Source organism: Bombina bombina, chromosome 6 (assembly GCF_027579735.1).
Source record: "Bombina bombina isolate aBomBom1 chromosome 6, aBomBom1.pri, whole genome shotgun sequence".
In the NCBI taxonomy this organism is placed as follows: domain Eukaryota; kingdom Metazoa; phylum Chordata; class Amphibia; order Anura; family Bombinatoridae; genus Bombina; species Bombina bombina.
Window position 1 is genome coordinate 193816845 of NC_069504.1, and position 25574 is coordinate 193842418.

Genomic DNA, 25574 nt, shown 5'->3' on the forward strand with positions numbered 1-25574 from the left:
CAAATAAGCTTGATGAATCAAAAGCTTTAACCACGATGCCAAAGAAACGGCAGAAGCCTTCTGACCTTTCCTGGAACCAGAAAAGATAACAAATAGACTAGAAGTCTTCCTGAAATCTTTAGTAGCTTCAACATAATATTTCAGAGCTCTCATCACATCCAAAGAATGTAAATATCTCTCCAAAGAATTCTTAGAGAAATTGTTGTCCCTTCTTTGTATCCTAATCCTATTAATGTTAAAATTCGCAGCCTTAGGTAAGAAAGTACATGAAGTCCACAAAACTGCCTTACCCTGATGAAAAAAAAAAATCAGAAAAGGAGATTCACAAGAGAGCAGATAATTCAGAAACTCTTCTGGCAGAAGAGATGGCCAAAAGGAACAACACTTTCTAAGAAAGTATTTTAATGTCCAAATAATGCATGAGCTCAAATGGAAGAGCCTGTAAAGCCTTCAAAACCAAATTAAGACTCCAAGGAGGAGAGATTGATTTAATGACAGGCTTGAGACGAACCAAAGCCTGAACAAAACCGTGAATATCAGGAAGTTTAGCAATTTTTCTGTGGAATAAAACAGAAAGAGCAGAGATTTGTCCTTTCAAGGAACTTGCAGACAAACTTTTATCCAAACCATCCTGAAGAAACTGTAAGATACTAGGAATTATAAAAGAATGCCAAGAGAATTTATGAGGGGAACACCATGAAATGTAAGTCTTCCAAACTCGATAATAAATCTTTCTAGAAACAGATTTACGAGCCTGTAACATAGTATTAATCACTGAATCAGAAATCTCTATGACTAAGCACTAGGCGTTCAATTTCCATACTTTCAAATTTAATGATTTTAAATCCTGATGGAAAAACAGACCTCGAGACAGAAGGTCCGGTCTTAATGGAAGTGGCCAACTGGACATCCGAACAAGATCCGCATACCAAAATCTGAGAGGCCATGCTGGAGCCACCAGCACCACAAACGATTGTTCCATGATGATTTTGGAGATCACACTTGGAAGAAGAACTAGAGGCGGGAAACTAAGCAGGTTGGTAACACCAAGGAACTGTCAACGCAAACACTGCTTCTGCCTGAGGATCCCTGGGAAGTTTCTGGTTTAGATGAGATGCAATCAGATCTATTTCTGGAAGACCCCACATGTGAACACATTTGAAGAAACACATCTGGGTGAAGAGACCACTCTCCCAGAAGTAAAGTCTGACAACTGAGATAATCCGCTTCTCAACTGTCTATACCTGGGATATGAACCACAGAAATTAGACAGGAGCTGGATTCCGCCCAAACAAGTATCCAAGATACTTCTTTCATAGCTTGAGGACTGAGTCCCACCCTGATAATTGACATATGCCACAGTTGTGATATGGTCTGTCTGAAAACAAATTAACGGTTCTCTCTTCAATAGAGGCCAAAACTGAAGAGCTCTGAGAATCGCACAGAGTTCCAAAATATTTATTGGTAATCTTGCCTCTTGATATTTCCAAACCCCTTGTGCTGTCAGAGATCCCCAAACAGCTCCCCAACCTGAAAGACTCGCATCTGTTGTGATCACAGTCCAGGTTGGACGAACAAAAGAGGCCCTTAGAACAATACAATGGTGATCTAACCACCAAGTCAGAGATAGTCGAACATTGGGATTTAGGGATATTAATTGTGATATACTTGTATAATCCCTGCACCATTGGTTCAGCATACAAAGCTGGAGAGGTCTCATATGAAAGCGAGCAAAGGGGATTGCGTCAGATGCTGCAGTCAGACTTAAAACTTCCATGCACATGGCTACTGAAGGGAATGACTGAGAGTGAAGGTTCCGACAGGCTGCAACCAATTTCAAACGTCTCTTGTCCGTCAGAGATAAAGTCATGGACACTGAATCTATCTGGAAACCTAAAAAGGTAACCCTTGTCTGAGGAATCAAGGAACTTTTTGGTAAACTGATCCTCCAACTATGTTTTTGAAGAAACAGTAGTTGATTCGTGTGAGATTCTGCAGAACGTAAAGACTGAGCAAGTAACAAGATATTGTCCAAATAAGGAAACACCGCAATACCCGGCTCTCTGATTACAGAGAGTAGGGCACCGAGAACCTTTGAAAAGATTCTTGGAGCGGTCGCTAGGCCAAAAGGAAGAGCAACAAATTGGTAATGCTTGTCTAGAAAAGAGAATCTCAGTAACCGATAGTGATCTGGATGAATCAGAATATGAAGATATGCATCCTGTAAGTCTATTGTGGACATATAATACCCTTGCTGAACAAAAGTCAGAATAGTCCTTAGTCACCATTTTGAAAGTTGGTACTCTTACATAGATTCAAAATTTTTAGATCCAAAACTGGTCTGAATGAATTCTCTTTGGGACAATGAATAGATTTGAATAAAACTCCAGACCCTGTTCCTGAAACTGAACTGGCATGATTACCCCTGATAACTCCAGGTCTGAAACACTTCAGGAAACCCTGAACCTTGACTGGGTTTGCAGGGATGTGAGAAAAAAAAAAATCTTCACAGACGGTCATACTCTGAATCCTATTCTGTGCCCCTGAGAGACAATACTCAGAATCCATTGATTTTGGACTTAATTGGTCCAAACATCTTTGAAAAATCTTAATCTGCCCCCTACCAGCCGAGTTGGAATGAGGGCCGCACCTTCATGCAGACTTGGGGGCTGGCTTTGATCTTTTAAATGGCTTGGATTTATTCCAATTCGAGGAAGGCTTCCAATTGGAAACAGATTCCTTGGGGGAGGGATTAGGTTTCTGCTCCTTATTTTGTCAAAAGGAACTAAAACAGTTAGAAGCTTTAGATTTACCCTTGGGTCTTTTATCCTGAGGCAAAAAAAAAATTCCCTTCCCCCCCAGTGACAGTTGAAATTATTGAATCCAACTGAGAACCAAATAACTTATTACCTTGGAAAGAAAGATAGCAATCTGGACTTAGAAGTCATGTCAGCATTCCAAGATTTAAGCCACAAAGCTCTTAGCTAAAATAGCTAAAGACAAATTTAACATTAATTTTGACGATATCAAAAATGGCACCACAAATAACATAATTTATGCTTACCTGATAAATTCCTTTCTTCTGTAGTGTGATCAGTCCACGGGTCATCATTACTTCTGGGATACTACTCCTCCCCAACAGGAAGTGCAAGAGGATTCACCCAGCAGAGCTGCACACAGCTCCTCCCCTCTACGTCACCCCCAGTCATTCGACCAAGGACCAACGAGAAAGGAAAAGCCAAGGGTGAAGTGGTGACTGGAGTATAAATTAAAAAATATTTACCTGCCTTAAAAACAGGGCGGGCCGTGGACTGATCACACTACAGAAGAAAGGAATTTATCAGGTAAGCATAAATTATGTTTTCTTCTGTTAAGTGTGATCAGTCCACGGGTCATCATTACTTCTGGGATACCAATACCAAAGCAAAAGTACACGGATGACGGGAGGGATAGGCAGGCTCTTTATACAGAAGGAACCACTGCCTGAAGAACCTTTCTCCCAAAAATAGCCTCCGATGAAGCAAAAGTGTCAAATTTGTAAAATTTGGAAAAAGTATGAAGCGAAGACCAAGTTGCAGCCTTGCAAATCTGCTCAACAGAGGCCTCATTCTTGAAGGCCCAAGTGGAAGCCACAGCTCTAGTAGAATGAGCTGTAATTCTTTCAGGAGGCTGCTGTCCAGCAGTCTCATAAGCTAAACGAATTATGCTACGAAGCCAAAAAGAAAGAGAGGTAGCAGAAGCTTTTTGACCTCTCCTCTGCCCAGAGTAAACGACAAACAGAGAAGACGTTTGTCGAAATTCCTTAGTTGCCTGTAAGTAAAATTTTAGAGCACGGACTACATCCAGGTTGTGCAGTAGACGTTCCTTCTTCGAAGAAGGATTTGGGCACAAGGAAGGAACAACAATCTCTTGATTGATATTCCTGTTAGTAACTACCTTAGGTAAGAACCCAGGTTTAGTACGCAGGACTACCTTATCCGAATGAAAAATCAAATAAGGAGAATCACAATGTAAGGCTGATAATTCAGAGACTCTTCGAGCCGAGGAAATAGCCATTAAAAATAGAACTTTCCAAGATAACAACTTTATATCAATGGAATGAAGGGGTTCAAACGGAACGCCCTGTAAAACATTAAGAACATGGTGGAGCAACAGTTTTAAACACAGGCTTAATCCTGGCCAAAGCCTGGACGTCAGGAACTTCTGACAGACGTTTGTGTAACAGAATGGCCAGAGCTGAGATCTGTCCCTTTAATGAACTAGCAGATAAACCCTTTTCTAAACCTTCTTGTAGAAAAGACAATATCCTAGGAATCCTAACCTTACTCCAAGAGTAACCTTTGGATTCACACCAATATAGGTATTTACGCCATATCTTATGGTAAATCTTTCTGGTAACAGGCTTCCTAGCCTGTATTAAGGTATCAATAACTGACTCGGAAAACCCACGTCTTGATAAAATCAAGCGTTCAATTTCCAAGCAGTCAGCTTCAGAGAAGTTAGATTTTGATGTTTGAAGGGACCCTGTATCAGAAGGTCCTGTTTCAGAGGTAGAGACCAAGGTGGACAGGATGACATGTCCACCAGGTCTGCATACCAAGTCCTGCGTGGCCACGCAGGAGCTATTAGAATCACTGATGCTCTCTCTTGTTTGATTCTGGCAATCAATCGAGGAAGCATCGGGAAGGGTGGAAACACGTAAGCCATCCTGAAGTCCCAAGGTGCTGTCAGGGCATCTATCAGGACTGCTCCTGGATCCCTGGATCTGGACCCGTAACGAGGAAGCTTGGCGTTCTGTCGAGACGCCATGAGATCTATCTCTGGTTTGCCCCAACGTCGAAGTATTTGGGCAAAGACCTCCGGATGAAGTTCCCACTCCCCCGGATGAAAAGTCTGACGACTTAAGAAATCCGCCTCCCAGTTCTCCACTCCCGGGATGTGGATTGCTGACAGGTGGCAAGAGTGAGACTCTGCCCAGCAAATTATCTTTGATACTTCCATCATAGCTAGGGAGCTTCTTGTCCCTCCCTGATGGTTGATGTAAGCTACAGTCGTGATGTTGTCCGACTGAAACCTGATGAACCCCCGAGTTGTCAACTGGGGCCAAGCCAGGAGGGCATTGAGAACTGCTCTCAATTCCAGAATGTTTATTGGCAGGAGACTCTCCTCCTGACTCCATTGTCCCTGAGCCTTCAGAGAATTCCAGACGGCACCCCAACCTAGAAGGCTGGCGTCTGTTGTTACAATTGTCCAGTCTGGCCTGCTGAATGGCATCCCCCTGGACAGATGTGGCCGAGAAAGCCACCATAGAAGAGAATTTCTGGTCTCTTGATCCAGATTCAGAGAAGGGGATAAGTCTGAGTAATCCCCATTCCACTGACTTAATATGCACAGTTGCAGTGGTCTGAGGTGTAAGCGTGCAAAGGGTACTATGTCCATTGCCGCTACCATTAAGCCGATTACCTCCATGCATTGAGCCACTGACGGGTGTTGAATGGAATGAAGGGTGCGGCAAGGACTTTGAAGTCTTGTTAGCCTGTCCTCTGTCAGGTAAATCTTCATTTCTACAGAATCTATAAGAGTCCCCAGGAAGGGAACTCTTGTGAGTGGAACGAGTGAACTTTTCTTTTCGTTCACCTTCCATCCATGTGACCTTAGAAATGCCAGTACTAACTCTGTATGAGACTTGGCAGTTTGAAAGCTTGAAGCTTGTATCAGAATGTCGTCTAGGTATGGAGCTACCGAGATTCCCCGCGGTCTTAGTACCGCCAGAAGAGCACCCAGAACCTTTGTGAAGATTCTTGGAGCTGTAGCCAATCCGAATGGAAGAGCCACAAACTGGTAATGCCTGTCTAGGAAGGCAAACCTTAGGTACCGGTAATGATCTTTGTGAATCGGTATGTGAAGGTAGGCATCTTTTAAATCTACAGTGGTCATGTACTGACCCTCTTGGATCATAGGTAAAATTGTCCGAATAGTCTCCATCTTGAACGATGGAACTCTTAGGAATTTGTTTAGGATCTTTAAGTCCAGGATTGGTCTGAAAGTTCCCTCTTTTTTGGGAACCACAAACAGATTTGAGTAAAACCCTGTCCCTGTTCCGATCGTGGAACAGGATGGATTACTCCCATTAACAAGAGCTCTTGTACGCAGCGTAGAAACGCCTCTTTCTTTGTCTGGATTGTTGACAACCTTGACAGATGAAATCTCTCTCTTGGAGGAGAGTATTTGAAGTCCAGAAGGTACCCCTGAGATATTATCTCTAGCGCCCAGGGATCCTGGACATCTCTTGCCCAAGCCTGGGCAAAGAGAGAAAGTCTGCCCCCCACTAGATCCGATCCCAGATCGGGGGCCCTCAATTCATGCTGTTTTAGGGGCAGCAGCAGGTTTCCTGGTCTGCTTGCCCTTGTTCCAGGACTGGTTAGGTTTCCAGCCTTGTCTGTAGCGAGCAACAGCTCCTTCCTGTCTTGGTGCAGAGGAAGTTGATGCTGCTCCAGCTTTGAAATTACGAAAATTAGACTGTCTAGCCTTAGCTTTGTCCTGAGGCAGGGCATGGCCTTTACCTCCTGTAATGTCAGCGATAATCTCTTTCAACCCGGGCCCGAATAAGGTCTGCCCTTTGAAAGGTATATTAAGCAATTTAGACTTAGAAGTAACATCAGCTGACCAGGATTTTAGCCACAGCGCCCTGCGTGCCTGAATGGCGAATCCTGAATTCTTCGCCGTAAGTTTAGTAAGATGTACTACGGCCTCCGAAATGAATGAATTAGCTAGTTTAAGGACTCTAAGCCTGTCCGTAATGTCGTCCAGAGTAGCTGAACTAATGTTCTCTTCCAGAGACTCAATCCAGAATGCCGCTGCAGCCGTGACCGGCGCAATGCATGCAAGGGGTTGCAATATAAAGCCTTGTTGAACAAACATTTTCTTAAGGTAACCCTCTAATTTTTTATCCATTGGATCTGAAAAAGCACAGCTATCCTCCACCGGGATAGTGGTACGCTTAGCTAAAGTAGAAACTGCTCCCTCCACCTTAGGGACCGTCTGCCATAAGTCCCGTGTGGTGGCGTCTATTGGAAACATTTTTCTAAATATCGGAGGGGGTGAGAACGGCACACCGGGTCTATCCCACTCCTTAGTAACAATTTCAGTAAGTCTCTTAGGTATAGGAAAAACCTCAGTACTCGCCGGTACCGCAAAATATTTATCCAACCTACACATTTTCTCTGGTATTGCAACTGTGTTACAATCATTCAGAGCCGCTAACACCTCCCCTAGTAATACACGGAGGTTTTCCAGTTTAAATTTAAAATTTGAAATATCTGAATCCAGTCTGTTTGGTCAGAACCGTCACCCACAGAATGAAGTTCCCCGTCCTCATGTTCTGCCACCTGTGACGCAGTGTCTGACATGGCCCTTATATTATCAGCGCACTCTGTTCTCACTCCAGAGTGATCACGCTTACCTCTTAGTTCTGGTAATTTAGCCAAAACTTCAGTCATAACAGTAGCCATATCCTGTAATGTGATTTGTAATGGCCGCCCAGATGTACTCGGCGCTACAATATCACGCACCTCCCAATCGGGAGATGCAGGTACTGACACGTGAGGCGAGTTAGTCGGCATAACTCTCCCCTCGTTGTTTGGTGAAATTTGTTCAATTTGTACAGATTGACTTTTATTTAAAGTAGCATCAATACAGTTAGTACATAAATTTCTATTGGGCTCCACTTTGGCATTGCAACAAATGACACAGGTATCATCCTCTGAATCAGACATGTTTAACACACTAGCAAATAAACTTGCAACTTGGAATACAATTCAATTAGAATAATATTAAAAACGTACTGTGCCTTTAAGAAGCACAGAAGATCTATGACAGTTGAAAATTAATAAATTGAAAACAGTTATAGTGTAAACAACACAACTTTAGCAAAGGTTTAATCCCATTAGCAAAGATAACAAATTCTGAAAGCAGGAAACAAATTACAGAATAAACGTTTTTTATCTCAGTCAACTATAATTCTCACAGCTCTGCTGAGAGAAATTACCTCCCTCAAAATAAGTTTTGAAGACCCCTGAGCTCTGTAGAGATGAACTGGATCATGCAGGAAATACAATGAGCTGCTGACTGAAATATTTGATGCGTAGCAAAAGCGCCAAAAAACGGCCCCTCCCCCTCACACACAACAGTGAGAGAGATCAGAAACTGTCAGAAATTAGATCAAGCAACTGCCAAGTGGAAAAATAGTGCCCAAACATTTATTCACTCAGAACCTCAGCAAATGAAAACGATTTTACATTCCAGCAAAAACGTTAAACATAATTTATAGTTATTAAACAGCTTTATGCAATTCTTACAGTGTAATTCTAGTGAAGTACCATTCCCCAGAATACTGAAGTGTAAAGTATACATACATGACATTATATCGGTATGGCAGGATTTTCTCATCAATTCCATTGTCAGAAAATAAAAGCTGCTACATACCTCTATGCAGATTCATCTGCCTGCTGTCCCCTGATCTGAAGTTTACCTCTCCTCAGATGGCCAAGAAACAGCAATATGATCTTAACTACTCCGGCTAAAATCATAGCAAAAACTCTGGTAGATTCTTCTTCAAACTCTGCCAGAGAGGTAATAACACACTCCGGTGCTATTTTAAAATAACAAACTTTTGATTGAAGATATAAAACCAAGTATAATCACCATAGTCCTCTCACACATCCTATCTAGTCGTTGGGTGCAAGAGAATGACTGGGGGTGACGTAGAGGGGAGGAGCTGTGTGCAGCTCTGCTGGGTGAATCCTCTTGCACTTCCTGTTGGGGAGGAGTAGTATCCCAGAAGTAATGATGACCCGTGGACTGATCACACTTAACAGAAGAAAAAATGATTAGCATGTTGAATCAAGTTAATGCTAGACAAATCATGATCCAATACTTGTTGCGCTAAAGTTTCCAACCAAAAAGTTTAAGCAGCTGCAACATCTGCCAAAGAAATTGCAGGATTGAGAAGATGACCTGAATATAAATAGGCTTTCCTTAGTTAAGATTCAAGTTTCCTAGCTAAACGATCTTTAAAAGAAGTACTCTTACGTAGGAATAGTAGTACGTTCAGCAAGAGTAGCAATAGCCCCATCAACTTTGGGGATCTTTTCCCAAAACTCTAAAGTAACTGCTGGCAAAGGATACAATTTTTAAACCTTGAAGGAGGAATAAAAAGTACCAGGCCTATTCCATTCCTTAGAAATCATATCAGAAATAGCATCAGGAACTGGAAAAACCTCTGGAATAACCACAGGAGGTTTATAAACCGAATTTAAACGTTTACTAGTTTTAATATCAAGAGGACTAGTTTCCTCCATATCCAATGTAATCAACACTTCTTTTAACACAGAACGAATATACTCCATTTTAAATAAATAAGATTTGTCAGTGTCAATATCTGAGGCAGGATCTTCTGAACCAGATAGATCACCATCAGAAGGATAATTCAGCATGTTGCCGATCATTTGAAATTTCATCAACTTTATGAGAAGTATTAAAAGACCTTTTACGTTTATTAGAAGGCGGGATGGCAGACAAAGCCTGAATAGAATCAGAAATAAATTCTTTTAAATTTACAGATATATCTTGTGCATTAGATGTTGAGGGAACAGCAACAGGTAATGAACTACTACTGATTGATACATTCTCTGTATGTAAAAGTTTATCATGACAACTATTACAAACTACAGCAGGAGATATAACCTCCACAAGTTTACAACAAATGCACTTAGCTTTGGTAGAACTGTTATCAGGCAGCAGAGTTCCAACAGTGATTTCTGAGACAGGATCAGGTTGAGACATCTTGCAAATGTAAGACAAAAAAAACAAAGCAAAATTATCAATTTCCTTATACGGCAGTTTCAGGAATGGGAAAAAATGCAAACAGCATACCCCCCTGATAGAGAAAAAAGGCAAGAGGCATATAGGAATGGGGTCCTAAATAATGAAAATATTTGGCGCCAAGTATGACTCACAACAGAAAAATATTTTTTGCCGCCAAAAACGGAAATGACAAATCTTGCGCCAAGAATGACGCAATAAACTGCCATTTTGCGCCCTCACAAGCCTAATTCTGCCCGCGAATTTAAAAAAAAAGTCAATTGAAAAAGACTATAACCCAGGTAAGAAATCCATTTTATCCTAAAAAAGCATTTCCCAGATATGAAACCGACAGTCTGCAAAAGGAAATATACTGAAAACCTGAATCATGGCAAATATGTTTTCATTACTTAAAGGGTCAGTAAACCTTAAAAATAATGTTATATAATTCTGCACATAGTGCAGAATTATATAACATTATATTAGCCAAACTTTGTAAATCATAATATTCCCTTTTTATTTTGTAAAAATACCGCTGTTTTACAGACCCGCTCTCTGTACTCTGCTGAGCAGGTCTGTTTTTACTGAGCGCATCGGGCCAGCTGTATAGTCACAGCCCGGCCCGGCCGCGCCATTAGACACAGTGCAGCTCGCTCCCGCTGTCAGACAGAGCGCAGTCGGGCCGGGCTGTGACTATACAGCTGGCCCGATGCGCTCAGTAAAAACAGACCCGCTCAGCAGAGTACAGAGAGCGGGTCTGTAAAACAGTGGTATTTTTACAAAATAAAAAGGGCATATTATGATTTACAAAGTTTGGCTAATAGAATGTTATATAATTCTGCACTATGTGCAGAATTATATAACATTTTTAAGGTTTACAGTCCCTTTAAGACACTCAGCTATGGTTTGGCACTTTATTTATTTATATAACATTCTAAATATATGTATTGTACATACTTACCAAAAGACACCCATCCACATATAGCAGATAGCCAAACCAGTACTGAAACTTATCAGTAGAGGTAATGGAATATGAGCGTATATCATCGATCTGAAAAGGGAGGTAGGAGATGAATCTCTACGACCGATAACCTATGAAATAGATCTCCCGTGAAGAAGACCATTGCATTCAATAGGTGATACTCCCTTCACATCCCTCTGACATTCACTGTACTCAGAGGAATCGGGCTTCAAAAATGTTAAAGGACCAGTCAACACAGTAGATTTGCATAATCAACAAATGCAAGATAAGACAATGCAGTAGCACTTAGTCTGAACTTCAAATGAGTAGAAGATTTTTTTTCTGACAATTTTAAAAGTTATGTCTTTTTCCACTCCCCCTGTACCATGTGACAGCCATCAGCCAATCACAAATGCATACACACTTATTCTTGCACATGCTCAGTAGGAGCTGGTGACCCAAAAAGTTTAAATATAAAAAGACTGTGCACATTTTGTTAATGGAAGTAAATTGGAAAGTTGTTTAAAATTGCTGCTCTATATGAATCATGAATGTTTAATTTTGATTGAGTGTCCCTTTAAGCGCATATCAACTTAGAAATCTTAGCACAAACTTACTTCACCACCTCCATAGGAGGCAAATTTTGTAAAACTGAATTGTGGGTGTGGTGAGGGTGTATTTATTGGCATTTAGGGATGCACCGAAATGAAACCTGGACCGAAACAGATACCGAAAATTCAGGATGCCCCTGGCCAAAAACCGAAACCAAATTTTTTTTTCTTTTTTAACTACAGTGTGTGTATGTAGCTGAGAGAGCTTGTAGGCGGGAAAGTTCCAACAAATGGGCGTAGTCCCTTGTGAAACTGGTGGAGCTCTACAGAGGAGAGTGTGGTTATAGCCAGACAACAATACGAGGTGGACATGTTTTGTTTTTGGGTTTAGTGGTCTGTGTGATGGGCGTGGCTGAACCTTATCGTCTCATTGTATCTCCGCCTAGTTCGGGTCTCACACTGGCCCGTCAGATTATATGTCCGGAGCCCCATATGGAGTCTGCCTGTCACCAGGACCACCGGACTTGGCTATGACCTTACGTGCAAGGTGGTTATAGAAAGTTACTATGCTTTTTTGTATACACTGGTGGGTGCTAATTTGTACCAACTGTGTGCAAGCTTGGGGATTATGCATATATAGTGTGCACTCATATTTGCCTCAAGTGAATAGAATGTCTACGCACAAGAGGCTGATGTATAAGCACTGTATATAAGGCTTATACATATCTGTGTGTGCTTAAGGCTGTGTCTGATAATATCAAGTGTTTATAAACATGTTACTTATCCCCCTTTGAATACTGTACTCAACTTTTTTTTTTTTTTTAAGAAAACCAAAGGTCACTGCTGGTTTCAAATATTACGTCATGGTACTTGTGTGTGCTCTGTGTACCATGCCAGTGCTGTGCTGCTCACCTTATGCTAAGGATAGACATGTAACTCAATAGAACAGGGGAGGGCTGTAAATTTGCCATTTTTGTCCTCTTTGGGCCGAAATAGGAATTGCACATTTTTGGCGACCCAAATTTTGGTGCATCGCTAGTATTCTTTATTTAGTTCTGTGTAATAACAAGATTTAACCATTTTTTTTTATTTATTTTTTTTACCAATTATCAAAATAAAGTATAGTCCTAGAAAACTATTATATGCAAAACAGTAAGTCAAGTAATGAACTCAAACAGCAGCTCTAGGCTGGCATCAAATTTGAAATATGCTACACAATTTTACTGAAAATAAAAGGCAAAAAAAAACTAAAAAACGAAATAACCAATAAAATGCAATTTTCGGACGAAACTTTGGTGCATCCTTAATTTTGAGGTTTGGGAAACTGCCACTCCAGGTAGAATTGTATATCCCATACATCACTAGCTCATGGACTCTTGCCAATTACATGAAAGAAATAGAGAAATAAGCATGTGTAATAAAAATATTGGATTTTGTGAAGAAGCTAAAAGAAAGTTTGTAAAAAAAAAAAAAAAAAGGGCACTGGCTATCGGAAGTAATGTCTACTTTAAAGTCGTCATTCCTTTAAAATGGGTTACATATTTCTACTTCATATTTTGCCAAGATCAGCCAGCGAGTTAAGAGGCAGATATCCCCATTCTCACAGGAACATTACATCTCGTGTAAATGTTATTAGGCCAGTGTTAACTGCAACCCGAGTTTTCTTCAACAATCCTACAAATCACTACACCAGCACTTTAAGAAAACCCAGGTTACAGCATTTGTTGTATTTGGCAAAATGCTCATTTTGCATGAATTTTGTCCCATGCACTGGAGAGGCCCAAAAGCAAACTGACAAAACTAGCTGTAAAAAATCATTTACAGCCAGTCCTGTTAGAGGGACAGTAAAAATCACACAATTTAGACAAAAACATAATTTATGCTTACCTGATAAATTCCTTTCTTCTGTAGTGTGATCAGTCCACGGGTCATCATTACTTCTGGGATATTACTCCACCCCAACAGGAAGTGCAAGAGGATTCACCCAGCAGAGCTGCATATAGCTCCTCCCCTCTACGTCACTCCCAGTCATTCGACCAAGGACCAACGAGAAAGGAAAAGCCAAGGGTGAAGTGGTGACTGGAGTATAAAATTAAAAAATATTTACCTGCCTTAAAAACAGGGCGGGCCGTGGACTGATCACACTACAGAAGAAAGGAATTTATCAGGTAAGCATAAATTATGTTTTCTTCTGTTAAGTGTGATCAGTCCACGGGTCATCATTACTTCTGGGATACCAATACCAAAGCAAAAGTACACGGATGACGGGAGGGATAGGCAGGCTCTTTATACAGAAGGAACCACTGCCTGAAGAACCTTTCTCCCAAAAATAGCCTCCGAAGAAGCAAAAGTGTCAAATTTGGAAAATTTGGAAAAAGTATGAAGCGAAGACCAAGTTGCAGCCTTGCAAATCTGTTCAACAGAGGCCTCATTCTTGAAGGCCCAAGTGGAAGCCACAGCTCTAGTAGAATGAGCTGTAATTCTTTCAGGAGGCTGCTGTCCAGCAGTCTCATAAGCTAAACGAATTATGCTACGAAGCCAAAAAGAAAGAGAGGTAGCGGAAGCTTTTTGACCTCTCCTCTGCCCAGAGTAAATGACAAACAGAGAAGACGTTTGTCGAAATTCCTTAGTTGCCTGTAAGTAAAATTTTAGAGCACGGACTACATCCAGGTTGTGCAGTAGACGTTCCTTCTTTGAAGAAGGATTTGGGCATAAAGAAGGAACAACAATCTCTTGATTGATATTCCTGTTAGTAACTACCTTAGGTAAGAACCCAGGTTTAGTACGCAGGACTACCTTATCCGAATGAAAAATCAAATAAGGAGAATCACAATGTAAGGCTGATAATTCAGAGACTCTTCGAGCCGAGGAAATAGCCATTAAAAATAGAACTTTCCAAGATAACAACTTTATATCAATGGAATGAAGGGGTTCAAACGGAACGCCCTGTAAAACATTAAGAACAAGGTTTAAACTCCATGGTGGAGCAACAGTTTTAAACACAGGCTTAATCCTGGCCAAAGCCTGACAAAAAGCCTGGACGTCAGGAACTTCTGACAGACGTTTGTGTAACAGAATGGACAGAGCTGAGATCTGTCCCTTTAATGAACTAGCAGATAAACCCTTTTCTAAACCTTCTTGTAGAAAAGACAATATCCTAGGAATCCTAACCTTACTCCAAGAGTAACCTTTGGATTCACACCAATATAGGTATTTACGCCATATCTTATGGTAAATCTTTCTGGTAACAGGTTTCCTAGCCTGTATTAAGGTATCAATAACTGACTCAGAAAATCCACGTCTTGATAAAATCAAGCGTTCAATTTCCAAGCAGTCAGCTTCAGAGAAGTTAGATTTTGATGTTTGAAGGGACCCTGTATCAGAAGGTCCCGTTTCAGAGGTAGAGACCAAGGTGGACAGGATGACATGTCCACCAGGTCTGCATACCAAGCCCTGCGTGGCCACGCAGGTGCTATTAGAATCACTGATGCTCTCTCTTGTTTGATTCTGGCAATCAATCGAGGAAGCAACGGGAAGGGTGGAAACACGTAAGCCATCCTGAAGTCCCAAGGTGCTGTCAGAGCATCTATCAGGACTGCTCCTGGATCCCTGGATCTGGACCCGTAACGAGGAAGCTTGGCGTTCTGTCGAGACGCCATGAGATCTATCTCTGGTTTGCCCCAACGTCGAAGTATTTGGGCAAAGACCTCCGGATGAAGTTCCCACTCCCCCGGATGAAAAGTCTGACGACTTAAGAAATCCGCCTCCCAGTTCTCCACTCCCGGGATGTGGATTGCTGACAGGTGGCAAGAGTGAGACTCTGCCCAGCAAATTATCTTTGATACTTCCATCATAGCTAGGGAGCTTCTTGTCCCTCCCTGATGGTTGATGTAAGCTACAGTCGTGATGTTGTCCGACTGAAACCTGATGAACCCCCGAGTTGTCAACTGGGGCCAAGCCAGGAGGGCATTGAGAACTGCTCTCAATTCCAGAATGTTTATTGGCAGGAGACTCTCCTCCTGACTCCATTGTCCCTGAGCCTTCAGAGAATTCCAGACGGCACCCCAACCTAGAAGGCTGGCGTCTGTTGTTACAATTGTCCAGTCTGGTCTGCTGAATGGCATCCCCCTGGACAGATGTGGCCGAGAAAGCCACCATAGAAGAGAATTTCTGGTCTCTTGATCCAGATTCAGAGAAGGGGATAAGTCTGAGTAATCCCCATTCCACTGACTTAGCATGCACAGTTGCAGTGGTCTGAGGTGTAAGCGTGCAAAGGGTACTATGTCCATTGCCGCTACCATTAAGCCGATTACCTACATGCATTGAGCCACTGACGGGTGTTGAATGGAATGAAGGGTGCGGCAAGCACTTTGAAGTCTTGTTAGCCTGTCCTCTGTCAGGTAAATCTTCATTTCTACAGAATCTATAAGAGTCCCCAGGAAGGGAACTCTTGTGAGTGGAACGAGTGAACTTTTCTTTTCGTTCACCTTCCATCCATGTGACCTTAGAAATGCCAGCACTAACTCTGTATGAGACTTGGCAGTTTGAAAGCTTGAAGCTTGTATCAGAATGTCGTCTAGGTATGGAACTACCGAGATTCCCCGCGGTCTTAGTACCGCCAGAAGAGCACCCAGATCCTTTGTGAAGATTCTTGGAGCTGTAGCCAATCCGAATGGAAGAGCCACAAACTGGTAATGCCTGTCTAGGAAGGCAAACCTTAGGTACCGGTAATGATCTTTGTGAATCGGTATGTGAAGGTAAGCATCTTTTAAATCTACAGTGGTCATGTATTGACCCTCTTGGATCATAGGTAAAATTGTCCAAATAGTCTCCATCTTGAACGATGGAACTCTTAGGAATTTGTTTAGGATCTTTAAGTCCAGGATTGGTCTGAAAGTTCCCTCTTTTTTGGGAACCACAAACAGATTTGAGTAAAACCCCTGTCCCTGTTCCGATCGTGGAACTGGATGGATTACTCCCATTAACAAGAGCTCTTGTACGCAGCGTAGAAACGCCTCTTTCTTTGTCTGGATTGTTGACAATCTTGACAGATGAAATCTCTCTCTTGGAGGAGAGTATTTGAAGTCCAGAAGGTATCCCTGAGATATTATCTCTAGCGCCCAGGGATCCTGAACATCTCTTGCCCAAGCCTGGGCGAAGAGAGAAAGTCTGCCCCCCACTAGATCCGATCCCGGATCGGGGGCCCTCAATTCATGCTGTTTTAGGGGCAGCAGCAGGTTTCCTAGTCTGCTTGCCCTTGTTCCAGGACTGGTTAGGTTTCCAGCCTTGTCTGTAGCGAGCAACAGCTCCTTCCTGTTTTGGTGCAGAGGAAGTTGATGCTGCTCCTGCTTTGAAATTACGAAAGGAACGAAAATTAGACTGTCTAGTCTTGGCTTTGTCCTGAGGCAGGGCATGGCCTTTACCTCCTGTAATGTCAGCGATAATCTCTTTCAACCCGGGCCCGAATAAGGTCTGCCCTTTGAAAGGTATATTAAGCAATTTAGACTTAGAAGTAACATCAGCTGACCAGGATTTTAGCCACAGCGTCCTGCGTGCCTGAATGGCGAATCCTGAATTCTTCGCCGTAAGTTTAGTAAGATGTACTACGGCCTCCGAAATGAATGAATTAGCTAGTTTAAGGACTCTAAGCCTGTCCGTAATGTCGTCCAGAGTAGCTGAACCAATGTTCTCTTCCAGAGACTCAATCCAGAATGCCGCTGCAGCCGTGATCGGCGCAATGCATGCAAGGGGTTGCAATATAAAACCTTGTTGAACAAACATTTTCTTAAGGTAACCCTCTAACTTTTTATCCATTGGATCTGAAAAAGCACAGCTATCCTCCACCGGGATAGTGGTACGCTTAGCTAAGGTAGAAACTGCTCCCTCCACCTTAGGGACCGTTTGCCATAAGTCCCTTGTGGTGGCGTCTATTGGAAACATTTTTCTAAATATCGGAGGGGGTGAGAACGGCACACCGGGTCTATCCCACTCCTTAGTAACAATTTCAGTAAGTCTCTTAGGTATAGGAAAAACCTCAGTACTCGTCGGTACCGCAAAATATTTATCCAACCTACACATTTTCTCTGGTATTGCAACTGTGTTACAATCATTCAGAGCCGCTAACACCTCCCCTAGTAATACATGGAGGTTAGTTTAAATTTAAAATTTGAAATATCTGAATCCAGTCTGTTTGGATCAGAACCGTCACCCACAGAATGAAGTTCTCCGTCCTCATGTTCTGCCACCTGTGACGCAGTGTCTGACATGGCCCTAATATTATCAGCGCACTCTGTTCTCACCCCAGAGTGATCACGCTTACCTCTTAGTTCTGGTAATTTAGCCAAAACCTCAGTCATAACAGTAGCCATATCCTGTAATGTGATTTGTAATGGCCGCCCAGATGTACTCGGCGCTACAATATCACGCACCTCCCTCTGAGCGGGAGATGTAGGTACTGACACGTGAGGCGAGTTAGTCGGCATAACTCTCCCCTCGTTGTTTGGTGAAATTTGTTCAATTTGTACAGATTGACTTTTATTTAAAGTAGCATCAATACAGTTAGTACATAAATTTCTATTGGGCTCCACTTTGGCATTGCAACAAATGACACAGGTATCATCCTCTGAATCAGACATGTTTAACACACTAGCAAATAAACTTGCAACTTGGAAATACAATTCAATTAGAATAATATTAAAATGTACTGTGCCTTTAAGAAGCACAGAAGATCTATGACAGTTGAAAATTAATAAATTGAAACAGTTATAGCCTCAATCCTTGTAAACAACACAACTTTAGCAAAGGTTTAATCCCATTAGCAAAGATAACAAATTCTGAAAGCAGGAAACAAATTACAGAATAAACGTTTTTTATCTCAGTCAAACTATAATTCTCACAGCTCTGCTGAGAGAAATTACCTCCCTCAAAATAAGTTTGAAGACCCCTGAGCTCTGTAGAGATGAACCGGATCATGCAGGGAATACAATGAGTTGCTGACTGAAATATTTGATGCATAGAAAAAATGCCAAAAAACGGCCCCTCCCCCTCACACACAGCAGTGAGGGAGAACAGAAACTGTCAGAAAAACAGATTAAGCAACTGCCAAGTGGAAAAATAGTGCCCAAACATTTATTCACACAGTACCTCAGCAAATGAAAACGATTTTACATTCCAGCAAAAACGTTAAACATAATCTCTAGTTATTAAACAGCTTTATGTATTTCTTACAGTGTAATTCTAGTGAAGTACCATTCCCCAGAATACTGAAGTGTAAAGTATACATACATGACATTATATCGGTATGGCAGGATTTTCTCATCAATTCCATTGTCAGAAAATAAAAACTGCTACATACCTCTATGCAGATTCATCTGCCCGCTGTCCCCTGATCTGATGTTTACCTCACTCCTCAGATGGCCGAGAACAGCAATATGATCTTAACTACTCCGGCTAAAATCATAGCAAAACTCTGGTAGATTCTTCTTCAAACTCTGCCAGAGAGGTAATAACACACTCCGGTGCTATTTTAAAATAACAAACTTTTGATTGAAGATATAAAACTAAGTATAATCACCATAGTCCTCTCACACATCCTATCTAGTCGTTGGGTGCAAGAGAATGACTGGGAGTGACGTAGAGGGGAGGAGCTATATGCAGCTCTGCTGGGTGTATCCTCTTGCACTTCCTGTTGGGGAGGAGTAATATCCCAGAAGTAATGATGACCCGTGGACTGATCACACTTAACAGAAGAAATAAGCAATTATGAACTACCACCAAATTTACTTTTGTTAAAAAAAAATTACTTTATTCTCTTGGTATCCTTTGAAAATTAAACCAAGGAAGGCTCATAGGAGCTCAGGAGTGGGCATGTCTTCAGCATTCTATGGCAGCAGTATTTGCAACAATGTAGCTATAAAACAAAAATAATAAAAATCTAGATTTAAGTAATTTATTTGTATTTATATTGTATGAATTATGCCTCCCCATTAGTAGCCTCAAATACTCACAGCTTGTCGTGCCTGTATACTTGCGCTCCCATCACAAATAATATTTTTTAGAACAGGAGCCAAAGTTCTAAAGACATCCTCACTTTCAATCCCTGGCCCCAGCTGACTACAAAGGAGACATGAGATTGCTGCAGCGGCACGTTGCTCTTCACCTTTACCTGGAAAGTAAACGAAATGATAAAAAAATATTTTGACAATTCTATATGACAACATTCAGAGTAGCTTCACAGCACAACAGAAACACGGTTGTAAAACAAATAGTATTTAATGGCAGAATACAGATCCAACAGAAATCCAGCAACGTTTCGGGCTCTCAATCCTCAATCATGCTATACATTGTATCCACTTCCTAATGCCCTTATATACCATCACCTCTACCAACAAGATTATTTCATAAAAATCTCATATGCCACCTAGTGGCTCCCAATGTATATCACATTGGTAATCAATACATATATACACAGATAATTTATAGGAAACAGATAAACATTTCATAATCCTTATTCATCCCATTCAGTCTGAGAGCATTTAAAGTAGATATCCAAAATAATGCCTCTTTACAGCAGCAGCTCTCTATTGCCCCCCTCCTGGGTCTTATTTGATCAATTATCTGCCATTTCAACTGGCTAATAGAATGGCTACTCTCCAAGAAACGGGATACTGGGGCATCTTTATTCCCACATCTGATATTAGATTTGTGTTCCCAATACGATCAATGGCTCTCCTAGTGGTCTCTCCTATATAGATCCAGGAAAACAGGCACTTTATTAAATAAATATACCCGAGTTGCAGGTAAAATAATCCCTTATTTTATAAGTTTTGCCAGATCTAGGGTGTGTAAAAGTGTCCCCTTTAATCATGGAGTTACAACTGCAACAACCTAGGCAAGGATAGCATCCCAAATTAACAGTAATGTACCCATATCCTGCTTTCCTAGAACCTCCCATATCAGTTTGGACCAATATGTCTAAGATTACGGTTCCTTTTAAATGCTATCATTGGAATATTTTGGAAACTCTTTATACAATTCTAGATCACAGCACTGTAGGTATTAATAGTTAAGGATTTTGGTGTGCTCCACAGCAATTTTAAACAACTTTCCCATTCACTTCCACTATGAAAATGTGCACAATGTTTATATGCATGCTAAGGCACCAGCACATGTACAATTCTATACATATAGAAATTGGCTGATGGATGTAAGATGGGGGAAGAAACCTGCAGTCCGTATTTAACAAGCAACGGTCAGACCGCTTGTTTCCCTAACCTTTCGCCACCTCAGATTGCAAATTTCAATCTCTGCGGTCTTATCTGACCGGGGAGATTGACACCACCTGCCCATGAGTGATTGGCTGTGCGTGGGCAGAATTGCACAAGGAGGGCAAAAACAAAATTTTTGATTACCTGATAAATTTATTTCTTGACACAGATCTCTAATTACTATTGGGAATATCACTCCTGGCAAAGAGCACCACAGCAAAGCTGTTAAGTATCACCTCCCTTCCCTCCAACCCCAGTCATTCGACCGAAGGAAAACAATTTATGTAAGAACTTACCTGATAAATTCATTTCTTTCATATTAGCAAGAGTCCATGAGCTAGTGACGTATGGGATATACATTCCTACCAGGAGGGGCAAAGTTTCCCAAACCTCAAAATGCCTATAAATACACCCCTCACCACACCCACAAATCAGTTTAACGAATAGCCAAGAAGTGGGGTGATAAAAAAAAGTGCGAAAGCATATAAAATAAGGAATTGGAATAGTTGTGCTTTATACAAAAAAATCATAACCACCACAAAAAGGGTGGGCCTCATGGACTCTTGCTAATATGAAAAATGAATTTATCAGGTAAGTTCTTACATAAATTATGTTTTCTTTCATGTAATTAGCAAGAGTCCATGAGCTAGTTACGTATGGGATAATGACTACCCAAGATGTGGATCTTTCCACGCAAGAGTCACTAGAGAGGGAGGGATAAAATAAAGACAGCCAATTCCTGCTGAAAAACAGAATTTATGTTTACCTGATAAATTACTTTCTCCAACGGTGTGTCCGGTCCACGGCGTCATCCTTACTTGTGGGATATTCTCTTCCCCAACAGGAAATGGCAAAGAGCCCAGCAAAGCTGGTCACATGATCCCTCCTAGGCTCCGCCTACCCCAGTCATTCGACCGACGTAAAGGAGGAATATTTGCATAGGAGAAACCATATGATACCGTGGTGACTGTAGTTAAAGAAAATAAATTATCAGACCTGATTAAAAAAACCAGGGCGGGCCGTGGACCGGACACACCGTTGGAGAAAGTAATTTATCAGGTAAACATAAATTCTGTTTTCTCCAACATAGGTGTGTCCGGTCCACGGCGTCATCCTTACTTGTGGGAACCAATACCAAAGCTTTAGGACACGGATGAAGGGAGGGAGCAAATCAGGTCACCTAAATGGAAGGCACCACGGCTTGCAAAACCTTTCTCCCAAAAATAGCCTCAGAAGAAGCAAAAGTATCAAACTTGTAAAATTTGGTAAAAGTGTGCAGTGAAGACCAAGTCGCTGCCCTACATATCTGATCAACAGAAGCCTCGTTCTTGAAGGCCCATGTGGAAGCCACAGCCTTAGTGGAATGAGCTGTGATTCTTTCGGGAGGCTGCCGTCCGGCAGTCTCATAAGCCAATCTGATGATGCTTTTAATCCAAAAAGAGAGAGAGGTAGAAGTTGCTTTTTGACCTCTCCTTTTACCAGAATAAACAACAAACAAGGAAGATGTTTGTCTAAAATCCTTTGTAGCATCTAAATAGAATTTTAGAGCGCGAACAACATCCAAATTGTGCAACAAACGTTCCTTCTTTGAAACTGGATTCGGACACAAAGAAGGCACGACTATCTCCTGGTTAATGTTTTTGTTAGAAACAACTTTCGGAAGAAAACCAGGTTTAGTACGTAAAACCACCTTATCTGCATGGAACACCAGATAAGGAGGAGAACACTGCAGAGCAGATAATTCTGAAACTCTTCTAGCAGAAGAAATTGCAACCAAAAACAAAACTTTCCAAGATAATAACTTAATATCAACGGAATGTAAGGGTTCAAACGGAACCCCCTGAAGAACTGAAAGAACTAAGTTGAGACTCCAAGGAGGAGTCAAAGGTTTGTAAACAGGCTTGATTCTAACCAGAGCCTGAACAAAGGCTTGAACATCTGGCACAGCTGCCAGCTTTTTGTGAAGTAACACAGACAAGGCAGAAATCTGTCCCTTCAAGGAACTTGCAGATAATCCTTTCTCCAATCCTTCTTGAAGAAAGGATAGAATCTTAGGAATTTTTACCTTGTCCCAAGGGAATCCTTTAGATTCACACCAACAGATATATTTTTTCCATATTTTGTGGTAAATTTTTCTAGTTACAGGCTCTCTGGCCTGAACAAGAGTATCAATAACAGAATCTGAGAACCCTCGTTTTGATAAGATCAAGCGTTCAATCTCCAAGCAGTCAGTTGGAGCGAGACCAGATTCGGATGTTCGAACGGACCTTGAACAAGAAGGTCTCGTCTCAAAGGTAGCTTCCATGGTGGAGCCGATGACATATTCACCAGATCTGCATACCAAGTCCTGCGTGGCCACGCAGGAGCTATCAAGATCACCGATGCCCTCTCCTGATTGATCCTGGCTACCAGCCTGGGGATGAGAGGAAACGGCGGGAATACATAAGCTAGTTTGAAGGTCCAAGGTGCTACTAGTGCATCTACTAGAGTCGCCTTGGGATCCCTGGATCTGGACCCGTAGCAAGGAACCTTGAAGTTCTGACGAGAGGCCATCAGATCCATGTCTGGAATGCCCCACAGTTGAGCAATTTGGGCAAAGATTTCCGGATGGAGTTCCCACTCCCCCGGATGTAATGTCTGACGACTCAGAAAATCCGCTTCCCAATTTTCCACTCCTGGGATGTGGATTGCAGACAGGTGGCAGGAGTGAGTCTCCGCCCATTGAATGATTTTGGTCACTTCTTCCATCGCCAGGGAACTCCTTGTTCCCCCCTGATGGTTGATGTACGCAACAGTCGTCATGTTGTCTGATTGAAACCGTATGAACTTGGCCTTTGCTAGCTGAGGCCAAGCCTTGAGAGCATTGAGTATCGCCCTCAGTTCCAGAATATTTATCGGTAGAAGAGATTCTTCCCGAGACCAAAGACCCTGAGCTTTCAGGGGTCCCCAGACCGCGCCCCAGCCCATCAGACTGGCGTCGGTCGTGACAATGACCCACTCTGGTCTGCGGAAGTTCATCCCTTGTGACAGGTTGTCCAGGGACAGCCACCAACGTAGTGAATCTCTGGTCCTCTGATTTACTTGTATCGTCGGAGACAAGTCTGAATAGTCCCCATTCCACTGACTGAGCATGCACAGTTGTAATGGTCTTAGATGAATGCGCGCAAAAGGAACTATGTCCATTGCCGCTACCATCAAACCTATTACTTCCATGCACTGCGCTATGGAAGGAAGAGGAACGGAATGAAGTATTTGACAAGAGTTTAGAAGTTTTGTTTTTCTGGCCTCTGTCAGAAAAATCCTCATTTCTAAGGAGTCTATTATTGTTCCCAAGAAGGGAACCCTTGTTGACGGAGATAGAGAACTCTTTTCTACGTTCACTTTCCATCCGTGAGATCTGAGAAAGGCCAGGACTATGTCCGTGTGAGCCTTTGCTTGAGGAAGGGACGACGCTTGAATCAGAATGTCGTCCAAGTAAGGTACTACTGCAATGCCCCTTGGACTTAGCACCGCTAGAAGGGACCCTAGTACCTTTGTGAAAATCCTTGGAGCAGTGGCTAATCCGAAAGGAAGTGCCACGAACTGGTAATGCTTGTCCAGGAATGCGAACCTTAGGAACCGATGATGTTCCTTGTGGATAGGAATATGTAGATACGCATCCTTTAAATCCACCGTGGTCATGAATTGACCTTCCTGGATGGAAGGAAGAATTGTTAGAATGGTTTCCATTTTGAACGATGGAACCTTGAGAAACTTGTTTAGGATCTTGAGATCTAAGATTGGTGTGAACGTTCCCTCTTTTTTGGGAACTACGAACAGATTGGAGTAGAACCCCCTCCCTTGTTCTCCTAATGGAACAGGATGAATCACTCCCATTTTTAACAGGTCTTCTACACAATGTAAGAATGCCTGTCTGTTTATGTGGTCAGAAGACAATTGAGACCTGTGGAACCTCCCCCTTGGGGGAAGCCCCTTGAATTCCAGAAGATAACCTTGGGAGACTATTTCTAGTGCCCAAGGATCCAGAACATCTCTTGCCCAAGCCTGAGCGAAGAGAGAGAGTCTGCCCCCCACCAGATCCGGTCCCGGATCGGGGGCCAACATTTCATGCTGTCTTGGTAGCAGTGGCAGGTTTCTTGGCCTGCTTTCCCTTGTTCCAGCCTTGCATTGGTCTCCAGGCTGGCTTGGCTTGAGAAGTATTACCCTCTTGCTTAGAGGACGTAGCACTTGGGGCTGGTCCGTTTCTACGAAAGGGACGAAAATTAGGTTTATTTTTGGCCTTGAAAGACCTATCCTGAGGAAGGGCGTGGCCCTTACCCCCAGTGATATCCGAGATAATCTCTTTCAAGTCAGGGCCAAACAGCGTTTTCCCCTTGAAAGGAATGTTAAGCAATTTGTTCTTGGAAGACGCATCCGCTGACCAAGATTTCAACCAAAGCGCTCTGCGCGCCACAATAGCAAACCCAGAATTCTTCGCCGCTAACCTAGCCAATTGCAAAGTGGCGTCTAGGGTGAAAGAATTAGCCAATTTGAGAGCACGGATTCTGTCCATAATCTCCTCATAAGGAGGAGAATCACTAGTGATCGCCTTTTCTAGCTCATCGAACCAGAAACACGCGGCTGTAGTGACAGGGACAATGCATGAAATTGGTTGTAGAAGGTAACCTTGCTGAACAAACATCTTTTTAAGCAAACCTTCTAATTTTTTATCCATAGGATCTTTGAAAGCACAACTATCTTCTATGGGTATAGTGGTGCGTTTGTTTAAAGTGGAAACCGCTCCCTCGACCTTGGGGACTGTCTGCCATAAGTCCTTTCTGGGGTCGACCATAGGAAACAATTTTTTAAATATGGGGGGAGGGACGAAAGGTATACCGGGCCTTTCCCATTCTTTATTTACAATGTCCGCCACCCGCTTGGGTATAGGAAAAGCTT

The 25574-nt window shown here is 42.2% G+C and overlaps 1 protein-coding gene across 1 annotated transcript in view; it reads right to left on the reverse strand.

Moving 5' to 3' along the window:
• Positions 1-25574, reverse strand: part of IFRD1 (interferon related developmental regulator 1) — an 83048-nt gene that overhangs the window by 19128 nt on the left and 38346 nt on the right. The window contains exon 5 of the mRNA XM_053716720.1: positions 19380-19537. Within this exon, the coding sequence (XP_053572695.1) occupies positions 19380-19537 (158 nt within the window). The remainder of the gene's footprint in view (positions 1-19379; positions 19538-25574) is intronic.